Source organism: Coloeus monedula (assembly GCF_965178545.1).
Source record: "Coloeus monedula genome assembly, chromosome: Z".
Taxonomy (NCBI): Eukaryota; Metazoa; Chordata; class Aves; order Passeriformes; family Corvidae; genus Coloeus; species Coloeus monedula.
Genome location: NC_138822.1, coordinates 52,413,174 through 52,430,796, shown reverse-complemented (window position 1 = coordinate 52,430,796; position 17,623 = coordinate 52,413,174). Strand labels below are relative to the sequence as shown.

The window sequence follows — 17,623 nt, the reverse complement described above, 5'->3', positions numbered from 1 at the left end:
ACTGTAAAAGTTGCAGTGTGTCACAGAGTTAAATAATTCTACCACAGTGCAACTGATTGTAAAGTAAACCTTTTCACTTCCTGTGTTTTTAAGAAAGATCTTAACACCTTTCCATATCACCTCTTCACCCAAGCTCCTTACTAGGTTTGAAGAGTCATTCATTAACTTTCAAAATTTCTGCGGAAGAAAAGAAAACTAGAGAATTAGAATAGAGAGAACCTATTTATAACTGATTTCTTCGCAATATATTAGTGATGAGTAATCCACTTCAAGTATCACTTTCTTCCTCAGGGGTCTATGGTAAAACAGTTAACCAGAGAATAGCACCCTCCATGTCATTCTGCGAACCCAGTTTCTTCTCCTCCCAAGGTCAATCAAGATATCAGGAGTTAACATCTCCAGTTGAAGTATTTATGTTGAAACTTGTTTAAGAAGTGCATTTAAAACCCCATTTAGTGTCCTACTGGTTATGGATTGGGGGAAACCCCCTGCTTTGACAGGAATAGTTTTAAAACAATTTTAAAATCCCACTGCATAAAAAATAAGAGGTTCATTAAAAATGCTATTAGAAAACACAACAAACTACCTGCATGTCTTCCTCTCTCTTACAGAAAACCAGCACAGCTGTATGCTTGCAGAACAATTACATACTAACTGTGAAAAGGGAGACACAGCTAGACAGAATAACAATGAGAACTTTCTAAATTTTGTCTTACAATATAACAATCTCCTATGTTTAGGCGGCCCTTATAGCACGACAACAAGCAGAAACTCTTGAAGAAGGAACCAAGCTCATTATATTATGATACCCATAAATCACAGAAGAATTTTGATGTCATTCTCAAACATAGGTATTTAGCACTTAAATGAACACATGCTTCAGGAAAGAACAGGAAGACAATTTTTCAGAAATGAGACTATTTAAAATATATTTCCACCATGAAAGCAAGCTCTGAGGCTCCTTACCACTTCTGTTGATGTTTCTGCATGCTCAGAAGTAACATGTTCTTGAAGAGATGTTTCCGTATAACCCATTTTCCCACAATAAGGACAAGTGAAAGACTGTGGCTGCTCTACAGAGAAAGCTTCTCCACCATAGTACAAGTCTGAAACAGAAAGAGATTAAACAGAGGTTACTTCAAAGAAAGTATCATTATTAATTTTGTTGACATCAACCTCTGTTTACAAATGTACTTCATTATAATCCCTACTTAAATTAATCTGCTTTTTCATTGAAATAACTATATTCAGGAGTGGTTCAGTTACTGATAAAAAAATCAGAGACTATACTTCATTTTCACTAGCACATATAACTTAAGTTTTCTAGTATTTACTAGGAAAAAAGACTTCCATCATGATGCTGCTGACACTGCCAAACTTCCACTTTTCCACCACTGTTCTTATCCAACATACAGGGTCAACTATGGTATTCTTCAACCATAAGATGAAATTTCAGAAGCTGAACTCTTGAAAAGACCTTAAATTTAGATCAAATTTCAGAAGTCCTCAGTGACACCAAATGTCAGTATTTATACCATAGCTGAACCACTGCTTTGCAGTAAATAGGTTTGGAAGTGTCTCAAATATATAACATAAAAGTTTGATAGTGCAAAAGGAATTTGGATATCTGTTACACACCAGCTGCAACTTTTACGTGTGTTGAATGTGAGCACTTCTGCATCATTGATGAAAAGTAGGTACCTTTTAGTTGCTAACATAGAAGTTCCCCACACTTAAGATGAAAATTTCAAACTATGCAAGGACAGAACGTTATTCTCTCTCATCCTCTGCAGGTATTTTGTATTCTACAGGAAACATGAATAAGCTTCTCACTCACATCAATATAAAAACAAACAAACAAACCAACCAACCCCCCTCTTAAATATCATATTGCCTAAAAACCTCTACCTATAAAACTCACTGAGAATGAATGAACATATTTTCAAGTAAGGCAACAGTACCAACTCCAACCTCACAGCTGGGCAAAGGGCACAAGGCCACAACTCATCTGAAGAGAGCTGGAAATACATAAGCATGCACATAGAAGTATCTTCTCCTTAGATACACTGTTAGCTCAATCGAGATGTCAAGAATTTTAGCAGCACACATAGTTCTATCACAAAGGGGGGAGGTTTGACAAGGCTGTCAAATCCTCTGTTGTTCCTTGTTTTCAAAGAATACAAAACAAAACATTTATTCACTAATATAATAAAAGTCGGAGGTCTTTGCAGTCTTTTGATTATACCTCTGGCATGTTCTCCCACTCAAACCTCCTTCCACATCTTTCTTGTGATATACATCAAACGTACATGAGAATGCCAAACAAATATGCTTTCCCCTGGGAAAAGAAATATTAAAAAATGTGTAGAAGTTACATACATATCTGGCAAATCCAGATATTTTTCCTTTGTAAATTTATACCTCCCTTATTTTTTCCTCTTCAACTTTAATCTCTCTGCACCTACTACAATCAAAATCTGTTTTCTAATGTGAAACATAGATCACCAGATAGGTTTTAATTAAAAGGAATATTTAAGTTTAAAAAAAAAAAAAAGGTTGGTAATTAAGTGGTCTTATGAATCTTTGTGTCTGTTTTGAGCACTGAAGGTACTGAATGGGTATTTCTCTATCTGCTTTATGTTTTTATCTGTTTTTTTTAATGTCTACAAGGACATAAAAAATCCTAAAATTTATGAACAGTCATGTTCTTGACGACCAAGGGGTCGTTTGTTAATGAATTTATTTAAGAATTAGAGGTAACATGGGAAGAAATGAAAACACTGTGCCTTCATGGCTGCAGAAATGAAGGAACCTACAATTGTGCTACTGTTTTCATTTACAAATCTATCAGTTTAGAATGCAATGTGCCCATGACCGAAGAACTACCTCTTCTGACCACAAAGAAATCTCTCAGGTATTAAAATTTTGGTTCATTTCAAAGACAAAAGGAGGAGTCCATAATTCTTCAAACTCCTCTGGAACTCTAAAGCCCTCTGTTCAAGATGTCTAGGAAGACAAGGCTATTGAGCCAAAAAGTAAAACCAGATTCAATTGCATCCCTCTAGGATAAGATTCGTGACCCATATGCCTTATCAATTAGGGGAAGAATACAAAGGAGTGGAAAGATCAGAACACTGTCTGATGAGGACCCAACAGTAGTTTATGAAGACAGTTTTCAAGCACAACAGTATTTAGACATTATAGCTTTTCCTTGGTGGGGAAAAAACACCAAGAAACAACCTGAATTAAATGTGAAAATGCAACCAAAAATATCAGCAATTTTGCTTTTTTATCCATCTATAGCTACAAAAGTTAAATGTATACTTAAATCTACCTAGCACACTCTTAAAATTGGTAGGAGGTTAGTGAGAAAACAGAAGTATCACAGAATTCCTTAGATAAAAATCAATCTGTCAAAGAGAGATCTAATTCAGGATTACATTTTCTAACAGCCTGTACTTTTTGTTAAGATATAATTCTTTACAAGGGTACACAGCAGTAAGGAATTTCAGTTTCACTTTTCTTTATATAAGTAATGTATATTCAATGTGATATATACATATAGACAAAAATGTTGGTATGACACAACTTGTAGTGTATTTATTTATTTATTTTTTTAATGCTTAAAGAAATCAAATGGCGGCAACACACCACTTAACAAAACAAAGTATGTATGTTCTTGTATTACTTATCAAGCAGCCATACATATTACTCTCAAAGCTGCTCCAGAGCCCTGTTCCAAACAAACTACGATGCTCAGACTTAGCATGATACACATTTAGCAAACACATCTTGTTCTAGTGTGTGAAAAAAACCCCAAACAAACCAAAAACCCACAAGCTGAATTCTGGTGAATCCAGACAATCTCACACCACGTATTATTAAGGTATCCATTATTTAATCAGCTCCCTCTGCTTAGGAATTGGGCACAAAAAGTGGCAGGATCTTCTGTCACACAAGCATCTTAGCTGACAAGTGAAGGCACTTCTGAACCAAGGTAGGTTCTGTACTTCAATGAAAGTAACATAATATGATTTTGGCAGAGAACCGTATGAACAATTTGTATTACTTTCTTTTGTCAGTATAGGCACTTTAAAATGATGTGGTAATGGGCAACCCACATGCTTAGACCCTGAAGCATCCTAACAGTTTAAAATGCTTTTTTAGGAAAAAGAAAACTAGGAAATTCGCGGTGAACTTCTCCATTGTCCTGACAAATTGATCTACAAAGAGCACAAAAGTACAGTGGCTGCCTGGTAAGCACATTCCTGTTCTTTACAGGCCTATTACAATTCTACTCTTTCACCCCTCTGAAATAAACTAATTGGATTTGTGCTTTAAAGGCCACTTCTCATTACATATGAGACTTCATACTTTATATTAAGCTCTGTCCCTCTTACAGAAGCATATCACTCTTGGTGTGTGTTGAAGCATTTTTTCCAGTATCTCTTGTGGGGCCTGAGGAACAACAGCACTGCCATTGTTCTGGATCCCATCTTGCTTCAAAATTAGTACTGGGTCATATGCTGACTCCTGAAAGATAAATATGGCAACCAGATGCTGCAAGAGTGAACATGCACAACCAGAAAACACTAGAGCTTTTAACTTGTCTTCAGTGTTCTCATACTGGCTCCTTTACTAGTCTGACTTACAAGGAAAAAAAATTAAAATGTGTCAAGATGACAACAAAAGCTCCTTCAGAGTACCTGAAAAAGTCCCATCTTCTTGCAGTATACTCTGCAACATTATTACAGTACCTAGGAACTCTAAAAACGGATCCTAACTTTCACAGTGGTAAACAATATATGACTTTTTCTATACTGAAAGGATCATCCATGTGGTCAGCTATCCACCACAAACAATCTGGTCGCAGCTTCAGGCAGAGTACTTAAGTGAACTCCACAGATACCCCCACCTAGACAGTGATGGCCAGAGTGGTGGTGGGATTCAATAGTACAGGCTCCTTTTCACCAGTAGCAGACAGATTTTGGGCAAATGACTCGCTGATCCCCATGTGCACTTTTAAAATCAGAAAAATGACAATGACTTCCTCTGAAGTGCTTGCATCAGTTTTGTAAGAGAAGGATTACCCACTCTGTTTCCTTTTCCTTGATAAAATACTCATCTTTCACTACCTGTCCGCTTTCCTCCATATCATAAGAAAAACTGTAAGTTTACTGCTTTTAAAATATTTTCCTATCTTTGAAACAAACCTGCCTACAGATAACAGTACTGAAGTTTGTCAACAGCCAAGTACAATACAATTCACACACCTAGCTACACTAACAGCCTTCCAGTTTGTTTTTCTAGTGACATCTTCCTTACTTAAGAAAATCCCCACTCATTGTAATGCCATACATTACAAACACTCTCCTTTCATTTGACTTCCCACATCACCAGGGAGCAACTGAAGACTTCATCAGCTCTGTGCTTGTGCTGGTTTCAGCTGGGATAGAGTTAACTTTCTTCACAGTGTGAAGTACAGGGCTACTATCTTCTGGATTTGTGTTGAACACAGGGCTGATAATATCAAGATGTTTTTGTTATTGCTGAGCAGGGCTTATGCAGAGCCAAGACCTTTTCTGCTTTTTGCGCTGCTACTCCTACAATGGCGAGGAAGTTGGGGTGCATGGGAGACTGGGAGGAGACACAGCCAGGACAGGTCACCCCAACTGACCAAAGGGACATTCTGGACCATATGACACCACACTCCGGATATAAAGTATATGAAGGGGGGAAGAAGGAGGAACGGGGGACATTTGGATTCTTGTTGTTTGTCTTCGCAAGTCACCATTAGGCATGATGGGGCCCTGCTCTCCAGAGATGTCTGACCACCTGCCTGCCCGTGGGAAGCACTGAATGAATTCCTTGTTCTGCTTTGCTTGTGTGCACAGTTTTTGCTTTCCCTATTAAACTGCCTTTGTCTCAAGCCAGGAATTTTCAGCTTTTACCCTTCCAATTCTCTCCCTGATTCCGCTGGTGGGGAGTAAGTAGCTGTGTGGGGCTTGGCTGATGGCTGCTGATAAACCACAACAATACCACTTAGTTGCCCTGAGATTATTTTCTTCCCAGCCATTAATATCTAACCTTAGTGATTTTTAATATCCAGTAATAAAACTATCCTAATAACCCTGAATCAGGTAATTTTAGACTACTTCTACCATTACTGATTTTCTAATTAAACTTAACATTTCTTAGCTCCTAATTTTTTGCATGTTCCTCAAAGTCACATGATCTTCTTGGCCACACAAGGCCCTTTGAAAAGTCACCAATTTCTTTAACCATCTGTACAATATTGTAAGGTATGTGCCTTTACGTGTATTCTACAGGGAACTTTAAAATCAAAACATTTTAGGAATGATGCCACAGATCTTCCTGAACTCTAAGGAATATGTTATTTTTCAATTTTCCCATTTCATTCTCCACTCTATAAGCTTACAAGGTCGGTAGTAACTAAGTGCCATCAGACTTTGCTGCAGCTCATAATTTGGTGACATTCTTGTTCTGCACAGTTATCAAAACAGGAGTCTTACTGTAGAGCTGAGCTGCAGTATTTTGTTTCCTGATACTAGCTCTGTGGGAGCAATGCTTGGATAGCAAGCCATATTAAATTTATAGACCTTGTTTTTTTATTCCCATTTAGAGAATAAACAGCATAAACACTAAGCAATACAGAAGTTGTCCTTCAAATCCTATTACCCATCTCAACACTTCACTGTGAACCTTCTTCCACCTATCTGTATTCTTCAGGCATACTTAAAATAGTAGAAAATAACCTCTCTCTGTCTCTACAAAATACATACATAAAAGGCATTAAGCCAAAGGTATATGTATCAAAGACTTTCAGAAGAGAAGTACCCAAGTTGCAAGAAACAAAACAAAATTTGTAGTCACTCCTAGTTTCTCATTATAGGCATTGAAAAAGAAGTATAGTTTAGAACAAGTTCTCACTGCAGTACACCAAAATCTTTGACTCATAATATTACTATGTTTCAGTCTTCTTACCCCTGTGATTAGTATTTAGTACTTACAGCAATGCTGTCCTTTTATCCCATGTTTAATATCAAAAAATAACTGCTGATAACAGGCTAAGAAGTTTCAACTGTGCATTTCAAACAGTGACCTCAATCCCCAATACTGTACACAGAGGAAAAAACAAAAGCCTGACAAGAAACACGTAAATTAAAACAGGGGCATGTATTTTTCATAATGCACTGAATTATTTCCTTTCAAATCATGGACTCCCATGGCCTGGATTTCTGAAGTCATGATCAGGCAGTCTCAGGGCAAGAGGAGCCCTGAGAATTAAAAGAAAATTGAAGACAATTTCATATAAAGGTTGTTTTAAGAAACTGCATGTTTCTGTATACAGCTATTCTCTAAACTTTAAACTAATAAAGTATAAATTTTACTTCTATTATAATCAAAAAGGTAGAGAAGTTAGGACTTCATCTTTTGAGAAATCATCATATTTAAAAGATTTAAAAAATGAAGATTACAGGTGCAATCACTAGGAAAAAATACTGAAATGCTAGTCCCATGTGTTTGACATCAAAAGAAAATACATGTCCAGGATCAGCAACATCGTAGAGCAGTGGATTGTCACAAAATCATTTCTCACAAGTTACAACCTGTTTCAAGTATGATGCAACAGAAACATCAAACTGGATAGGACACAAGAACAATTATTTATTCTAAATATTGACAAGACTTTACAGTTAGAAATAATTCTGAGACTAGTACATCTACAAAGGAATTCTAAAAAGACTACATGCTAGGCCTTACTACTAATCTCTCAATGCAGTCCATCACCACCATTCTTGTACTTGCAGTTTCACATAAGCCACCAACGAACAACCTTCCTACAAAATGTCACTAGGATTTTTTTTCTGCCTGTAGAACGTGGCACTTTTAACAGTAGTCACTGTTACTAAGTATATTTATTAGTCTGATAATTTGCTGTTATCAGACCAAAATAAAAAAAATCAGAAATACATGTGCAGCAGTTTAAAAAAAAAAAAAAAAAAAAAATTCAGTTCTTCTAGAGAAGAAAACATGCCTGCTTATTAGAACACAAGAACTCGGCCCTTACTTTTAGCGCACTAATCGGAGAAGTGATTAATAAGTAGAAACACAAAAATATAGCAACAAATTACTGGAGTTTGAAATTATCACTTACCAAAATCTACTCTTGTTAGTATGCACTGCATTGGATGGTCAGTTGTATGCCTTGTTGTCGTTGCACCACTTTCATAACAAGTTGCACACAGATCGTAATCGTAGCAAATTAAACACTTGTATCGGCGGCCTCGAAAATTTCCTTTTAAACATGCATCACAGCTGACACCTGTAAACAAATAAAATTGCTTTAAGACAGCAACAAATGCACTTATTTTTTATGAGGAAGATTTGTTGCTATTGACTCTCAGTAACTAAAAAGAGCCAACCATGTCTGACATGTGCAGCTGACATGAGACTCGATTTATAATGCATTTGTGTCTTTAAAAGACACTGCTCTCCCAAAATCAGAATCTTGAATTCTTGAAGTAAAGCAGACTCAAGCACCTGAAATAATAACAGGTTAAGTTATAAAAGCTCTTCAGCTCCACCTTCCTACAGACACCTTTACCCCTTAGTATTGACTGGTATTTTAACTATTCAGTCAGGGATTGTGCCACTTTTAAAAGGTAAATTGTATAATGGCTGATCAAGAGGAAAGAAAAACAACAACCAAATCAACCACTGGCAAAAATGTACTAGCTTTCCAGCCTTTAATTCAACACTTCCTAATATGTTAATTCTGAATAACACCATAGCCATCCCTGACATTTCACGTGCGGTAGAAATTAGGATGTTTTTCTACGTTTTTTTAATTTAGGCTGCATCAGTTCTCTCCGTTCTATTTCTCCCTTAAGCTCATGCTTTGCTATGTAAAGTAGCCACACTGCATGTGTGACTGAGAAAGGCTTTATAGCTTCAAGAAGTTTTAATTTTTCTCTGTATGGTTTCAGTTCTCTCTGGGTTGCCTAGTTAAGTGCAGAAGTGACATTGTCTTGTAATCTGTGAAGGCTAACACAAACATCTTTCAACTGCAGCAGCAAATTAAGGGCCTTCACGAAAGAAACCAGTGTGGACAACCCAAGGCAGGATTTGGATCAACATCCTCTTTCAGCAACAGTTAAGATTTCTTCTTCACAGTTTGGTAAAAGCACAGACATTTTTAGAGCAAACTGCCAGAACAAGAGTCACATTAGCCATATCTCTATTTTTTTAAACCTAGTTGTTCTGGTGTGAGTTACAGAATATTTTTGCCTTTTTTTTTTTTTTTTTTACTACTCCACTCTACAGCATCTAAACAGAAGCTCTACCACAAGTAATTCAGAAACACATTGATAAGCAATTAACTTTTGAATCTCCTCTACTTGTTCCAACAATTGCATCACTGCAGTTAGATGAACAGTGAGCAAAATTATTTTATCACTTTTGCCTTTAGTTTCTTCATCTATCAGGACAGCCTGAAGCACTATTAGCTTCTAAGGTCTAATCACAGTGCTTATGTGAATACTGAACCTGTTTTTTATTCACCTCACTGCATATCTATTCTGCAATCATCCCTCTACATGGAACAGCGTATTAGAAGAAATTATCTCCAGAATCTTTGTTAATAGCCGAACTATGTTTTGAGGATGGCCATGTTAGCATCTTCAAAGTTGGTTTGGTTGGCTTAAAAAAGAAAAAATGAAAAAAACCACCTTTCTCACTTAACTTTCTTTTTCCTGAAGTTTCATCCATAAACTCTGAAGGATTTTTAACAATCTGATGATGTGGATGCTGACAGCAGGCTAACTTCTGAGAACACTTGCTTGCTAACTCTGTAAACTGAATTTCACTGCTTCAGTTGGTGTGTTTGCTTTTTTCCTCCCACACAGAGACCCACAAAATTCTACCTATGCAGCACACAGATCTTCCCAACAATTGATGCTGCACACACAACACTTAGCAGCTACTGGCAGCACTGCAAGTCTTTTTGTTGCCTACTAAACTTTCTAGAAAACAGCTGATTAGCAAGTTAGACGTCACACTGAAATAAGCAAACTAGTTTAACCTAGAATCTATGTCAGACACTAACAGCTTTCCAAATGAAGTACTAACCCATGCTTCTCCAGAAAATAGTATTTTCCCCATTCTTTTCATTTAAGATCAAAACAACTGATTTAATGCAGATGTAAGACTCTTTGCAACAAACTCCTGTCATGTTTTCTCTCAAACATTTACATCATTCCTACTTGAAGACAGACATTTTTAAGAAGCTCTGATTTACATGTTTTCTTCACATCAATACTTCTCCATATTACTGCAATCCGTAACCTCTATATATGATGTGATATTAACTGTGGGGAAATTCAGCCATCAACATAAATCACAAAAATGTCTGTATTTAAAATTTTAAAACATTTGTAGTAAGAATCTACCAGGTCTTCAAGTAACAGATGAACTTTGTTACTTATGATCAATTATTAGAACATCTATAATTTGATTCAAACAGAAAAACTAATATTAGCGTAACACATCTCCATGGCTGGTGAAGTCAGACCAAGAGAGTACCAATGTTCTAGAGACAGCATTCTTTCTGCATCTCTCAAAGTTGGTATTTTACAACAACTACCACATCCTTCCCTTTGAGGAACAGGCTGGCAGCAAGGGATGTATCAGGTTACTCTTATATCCTTTTCTATAGCAGAGAATGAAAACTGCAAAAGGGAAAATTATTACATCAAAATTTAGGCATTAAACACATGCTTAAATCCCCAGACCTTCCCCTGAATCTAGCAGGATTTATTTTCCAGAAATTGTATTACTGATTTTTCCCTTTTTAAAAGTCTAAGCAAAGTCAGGCCTGACAGTTCTTCCTATTCCTCTTCAAGCCTATTACTTGGCTGCCAAAATTTCAACTACCTACCCAACACGTGATCTAGAAAGTGAAATAACCAAGTAATTTCATCCCACCTTATTCTTTCTACTATACGAAAGCTTTTGATTTGAATCTTTTACACTTTAATCTTTACATCAAGTGAAATTACAAAAGTTCATTCTGCACAAACCTCAAACACTCAAAGATAACATACTTTATTTAGCACAGCCTATCTTTCAGTATGTGTCTATCCAACATTTCCCGGCATTTACTTTACATTTCCAAGTATGGCAGGTATGCTACAGATCCAAGACTGTCAGATTAAACAGGATGTATCCACATTAATTACTGGTTTTGAGAAAAATACCCCACAGTCTAAAGACTATGGACCACATGAAAGCAAGGAACAAAAGCACAGAACAAACCAAAAGAAAAGTATGAACAATCTGTGACAACTATTTAAATACACTTCTGACTTGAAAGAACTGTTACTATCAACTTTTAAAAGAATCATAAAATGAAATCCTGTTAACTCCAAATGACTTGCTGTTCAATGAGAACTTCTGATTAACCTTAAGTAAAACATTGGCTTGGAATGGTAAGAGTAAGAAATATCTATTTTAGTTACAAATTACATTACATCACAGATGATTTGGAGGCATTCTCAAATTTTGTTCTATTTTGTTACTGCTACACAAGTACCAACATATACTGCATAACATAGATCTAATGAAAACTTTTCTGCTCCGTGTAAAACGCTCTTTTAGTGCAATATTATTCCACCAGAGGACAGCATTGTGCTAAAAGCTTTTGGTTCACCTTCAACTAACAAACACCGGGTTCTGAAAGTTTCTTCAGAAGTATTCCCTTGAAGCATCAACTCTCAATCTCTCCAGCTTCACACTTTGAGTGAAGTGAGTCAGGACATACCTAACAGTCCCACCAATAAAGTATGTTTTACCCCTTCAATAGAAAAGTCTTACTACATTTTTATTGAGCCCACAGGTTCTTTTAATCCAGGTCAATTATTTCAGCATTTTACATGTAGCACATTGAATAATTTGAATGATTTGTTGAGTGATTCTAGGAAAAAAGAAAAAGTCGAAACAATTATCTTCCCCAACACCTTTCATATTTTGATCCTGATAGCCAAGCATAATTTGATTTTATGACACTGAACTGTTTTGCTAGAAATTAACGAAAATGAATGCAATTGGTCCTGGGTTTAATAGATACACCAAAGACAGCACATAACCTGGATTCATAATGGAGAGAATAACACTGAAAAAACCATGTGGTTCAAATACTATATACCTCAGGATTAATTTGTATTTATGATTACAAGCAAAGCTATGAGGTAACATCAGTGAAAGTGTCCTTAGTGTCCCAAGCCATTACTGCCTTGGATAGACACACATTTGTAAAAAAAGCAAAGGTTTTTTCCCCCTACTTGGTGTCCTCAGAAACTAAGGGCAATCAGAATAATAATGATATTAAAAGCCCAGTAATCTGAGCCAGACAAAATTACCTGAGAAACTGTAGAAAACCCAGCATCTTTTTTGTCTTACAAAGAGCATATGGTGAAAGATTAGCTATACAGAGATGCTGAAATACATTTCAGCCTCAAAATGAGGCCATGAACTTTATCAATACTTAGAAATTTCTAAAAATTAAACACCACCTTTCAAGAAAATACCAGTCATTAGAAAACATTTTAAACACATATGAAGCCAATATGTGAAGTATTCAAACAGTGAAAACAACAATTAGCTCCAGAGAAGAATATTTAGTCATTCTGCTCTTCCTGAGAATTAAATTAATTTCCTCCTCTTAGCAATACATTGGCAGACACTAATTTCATGGGTAGTTATCAGCAGTTAGCATTCCTGCCAGCAGCTCAACATCCAAAACCCAACCTTCCAGCCAATTTAGGTATTGTTTTTCGTTCATCAGTGCTCAGAGGGAGGATCACTGTATTTCTTTAATGTACAACACAAATACAAAATTAGCCCATCAATGGTTTCTTCTCTGGAAAGAAAATGCCAGTTACTTCAGAATTTCTTCCTAACTTACATAAAGTACTGAAAGGATTCACCCTTCTAAAGACTGAAAGTATTATATGCAAGAGTACCACTGAATTTCAGGGGACTGGATAAACTTCAAGGTTTCTACCTTTCAAAAACCCCAACTTAAGCATGCAAATGAAACTTAAAATGTTGTGCCACCTCTTTCGTGGTACAAATGGTTGCAATCTGTGTACTGCATTTTATTTCTATATTTTGAAGATCATAAGCAATAGTCCTTTTTAAATGCATCTGATAGTGTAAGATGCTCTTTCATATGATTGTTCTGGGTTTGTTCAGTTTTAAATAAATCTGCTTGACATTAACTACCTGATCTACAGTCTACATGCCACACAGCATGTCCAAACCTTAAGATATTCTATTTACACAGTTCAGTTGTTTCCAAGACTGAAGATAGGAAAATATATCCCATTTGATAATACTTAATAAAGAAGAAATGCCAATTGTTTCTTACTTTAATAGACTCATTTCTTCATGTAGACTACTGCCTGGTTTGACAGGTCAAATTCTAAGAACTTCTGCTGTTTCTGTGAACATTTCACCAGAAAAAATGAACCAAATCTAAGAACATTCATTTTTGTTTACTTTTCCTCATGTTTACTAAAGCAGACTGTGAAAGCAAACATTAAAGACACCTACAACGTAGAACCTATTTCTTTGCCCTTGCAGCTACAAGTACTGAACAAAAAATTCACACCGTAAACCCTTGAGAAAACCAAAAACACTCTGTCCCCCCACACAGCATGTACGCAACATGGCCAAACATGCAGGACCTTCTTAGAGCAAAGTGGAAAAAGAAGTAACCAGACTGAAAAGAACTAGTAGGATTAAAGTTGCAGACAGAGATGTTGTTGACTTAGAAATGGGGAAAAAAAAGGAGGAAAGAGAGGGAATTGGGCCTACAAAAGGCTTTTCATTTTCTTCACTGCACTCCTCCTTCCTCTCGAGTCTGGAGTAGAAACAGACACCTAACCTCTCCGTTGTCAGTAATTTTCATGAAGCCCACTTGCCTGATACTTAGGATCACAGAATCATAAAGGTTGGAAAAGACCTTTAAGATCATCAAATCCAACTGTCCACTCAGCAATACCACTGTAATCTCTAAACAACTAAACCGTATCACCCAGTGCCAGATCCAGATGCCTCTTGGATACCTGGCTCCACTACACCCCTGGGCAAACAAATCCAATTCCTGACCACCCAAAAATTTTTTTTCTAATATCTAATCTGAATCTTCCCTGTCTCAGGAGCAGGCCATTTCCTCTTGTCCTCTCACTGCAGGCACGTTGAAAGAGACTGACCTCCATCTCACTACAACCTCCTTTAGGGTAGCTGTAGAGAGTGATGATGTCCCCCCTGATCTTCCTCAAGACTAAACAAACCCAGCTCCTTCAGTCATTCCATATTTTCTGGACTTTTTTGCAAGCCTTGTTGCCTCCTCTGGACACATGCCAGCACTTCGATGTCCTTTTTAAAGTGAAGAGACAACTGAATGCAATACTTGAGGCATGGCTTCAGCAGTGCTGAGAGAGGGGGACAGTCATTACCCTGGTGTAAAAACAAAGAATTGAACAGTACAGCTGGCCCAGCAAGTTTCAGACTTGATCCAAAGCCTCAGCCAGCCTGCTGCAAAAAGAAGTTTTTCTATTTTTGCTTTCACATTCCAGGTTGTGGAAGTTATACGCACAACAGTTTCAGTCATCTAGGGCATCAGAAACAAGTGATTAGTAAGCACTTGCAAAACATGCCCAGATCTATGCAGAAATCATGCAGGATTTCTGATCAAGTTAATTTGGATTTCCAATTTAATATTTGATACTATCTCACATGTCTCTTATCATTCCATTAATATAATTTAATTTGACCATCAAAACCATCACAACACAAAGACCTGCTAAAGTACTGTAAATACATTAAAAATAAACAGATTGCAATGGAGCACATGAGGTCTGTAGTGTGGCAAAGGAACTGGCACCAGACATGATTTTATTTAACAACTCTGTTAATCTGGAAAATGGCAAACAGAATGTGAATTCTATTAGCAGAAAAATACTTATGAACTGAGAAAGCTACAAACAGCTCCAGGGCAAGAAAATAACAGTAACAGTACTAAGCTACATCCTGTATCTAGTAAAATCAATGGCAAAGTTTCTCACTCAATAGGACACGACCACATTCCTGAGTTTGTTTCGGGATGAGACAACAGAAATACACTGCTCAGGCAAGCACCAGCTAAAAGAGAATTGGGCTGGGGGAAAAGTACATCACACACAAGTGAGTTTTACAGGCGTAGGAAACACCAAGAAAACACTAAAATCCTAAAAAGAAATTAAACAAAAGAACTGGTACTTTTCTGCTGAGCCATAAAAGAATTAAGATATCCTTTTCTCAGAAAATAAACCTTTGTGCACTTTGGATTACCATTATTTAGGAAGAGTGGCATAAAAAGGGAAAAACACACAAGGAGAATAAGACACATGTCCCGTAAGGCTTGGGAGACAACTGAGCAGTACAGACCAGTTGAACAGAGAAGTAAACATGCTTGAAGAATGCTTTTTCTGTGAGCCACTGTTCCAGGCAGATAAGAAAAAAAACCCCACAACACTTGGCAGAGGCTAAAAGAAGCTTAGCCGAAATTAACTATTTAGGTACACCTTAAACATAGCTCTGGTGTAAGGAATACACACTCAGCTTTACCTCCTTTTGCACTATTAAACTCACTCCTGATCCTTTTAAACATTACCCAAATAAGCAAACATGGCAAGCTTTTCCCACCCTGTGGGATGGGGAGAAGGCAAGATTTATCATAGGTAACAGTGCAGAAAGTAGGCAATACTGGCTAGGAAATCAAGGAGCTGGAAGTGAGAGACACAAAAAGTCTGCATGCAGCAAGTGCTTTAGCTCTAGTCGTAATGCTTTGTGAATTACATGCCTCATAATAGTTCAGACTTAAAAGACTTGCATTAAGTGGTCTGGAAATACACACTTTTCAGGTCATGAAAACACAACTAGAAAGCAGTTGGAAGAGGGAGGGATATAAAATCAAATGGTTCTTCTCATCATTGAAGAAAGCAGCAATGCCTAATACAAGGCAGTCACACCTAGATTCCTCCCAGCCAATTCACATAGAGAGGAGCACAAGAACACTTTCAAACTTAAAGACTACCTTCGAAATCACCATTTTGAATGGCATCACAATATCATAAAAATAATTTATCTTTCCTTAACACCACAAGAGGTCTAGTAACTTGTAAAAATACATAAGTCTCTGAACACAACACAGAGGGGCAAGAGGAGCTTAAAATCCTACAACATATTCATTTAAGTAGTTGCAATAGTCTATCCTGGGCTTTCTCAAAGCATTGTTCTTACTCTGAACATAAACAGACTGCCTTGACAACTCTTTCTCCCACTTTTTTGTTATATAGAACTGCTTCTCAGGCTGATAACATGTCTCCAGAAACTACAAACGCTTATGATGGGAAGGCTAAGTAGAGCACTGTGGGAAACACTGTAACCTAAAGCAAAGAAGGTTTCATGTCTACTTCGATCAGGCTTTGAGTTTTTTCTGTTCCTCCCGCCTCTTCTTTCCAATTCTTCATGGCATAGACTTCTTTCCTAATTCAAACAATCATATAATGGTCTGGGTTGGAAGGGACCTTAAAGATGACCTAGATCCAACATCCCTGGTACAGGCAGGGACACCTTTCACTAGACCAGGTTGCTCCAAGCCCCATCCAAACTGGCCTTAAACACTTCCAGGGATGGGGCATCCACAGCTTCCCTGGACAACCTGGTCCAGTGCCTCACCATCTGCAAAAGAATTTTAACATCTAACCCAAACCCATCCTCTTTCAGTTTGAAGGCATTCTCCCTTGTTCTGTCACTACATGCCCCTGCAAAAAGTCCCTCTCTAACTTTCTTGTAGGCTCCCTTCAGGTACTGGAAGACCACAATTAGGGTACCCCTAAAACCTTCTCTTTTCCAGGCTGAAAAATTCCAGTTCTTTCAGCCTTTCCTCATAGGAGGAAATCCTCTAGTCAACCTGGTGGCCTCCTCTGGACTCACTCCAACAGGTCCCTGTCCTTCCTGTGCTGGGACCCCAGAGCTGGGTGCAGTGTTCCAGGTGGGGTCTCACCAGAGCAGAGCAGAGGGGCAGAATCCCCTCCCTCCCCTGCTGCCCACGCTGCTTTGGATGCAGCTCAGGATACAACTGGCTTTCTGGGCTCTCAGATCATGTCCAGCCTCTCATCCACCAGCATCCTCAAGATCATCTTGGCAGGGCTCCTTATATGTTGCTCATATGTTCCCTGTATTGGCAACACAACCATTTGCCAGCCATACCAAATGCCTTACCTTTCCCCTTGTTTTCCTCATTAGGAAGAGTTTCGCTGAGCTTTATTACCTGTAGTTTTGTTCTTCTTGTCCCTTTAAACCGCACATGCATAAAAAACCAAAGACCATCAAGTATTATGTTCTATAACATTTCCCTGACAGTCCTGATCATCTCACATATGTATCCAACTTACTTTTAAGAACAATTTACTAACCACTCTATTTGAAAATAACATGTCACATAATTTTTCTATAGAGCTTCCAATCTATCACTAAAGACTAAAACCCATCA

General features: G+C 37.4%; 1 protein-coding gene across 2 annotated transcripts in view; it reads right to left on the bottom strand.

Annotated features, from left to right (window-relative positions):
* Window positions 1-17,623, bottom strand: part of KCMF1 (potassium channel modulatory factor 1) — a 47,459-nt gene that overhangs the window by 16,410 nt on the left and 13,426 nt on the right. For both annotated transcript variants that reach the window (XM_082301081.1, XM_082301082.1), the window contains 2 exons: window positions 8,180-8,347; window positions 967-1,106 (listed from right to left, as the gene is read on the bottom strand). In XM_082301081.1, the coding sequence (XP_082157207.1) occupies window positions 967-1,106; window positions 8,180-8,347 (308 nt within the window). The remainder of the gene's footprint in view (window positions 1-966; window positions 1,107-8,179; window positions 8,348-17,623) is intronic.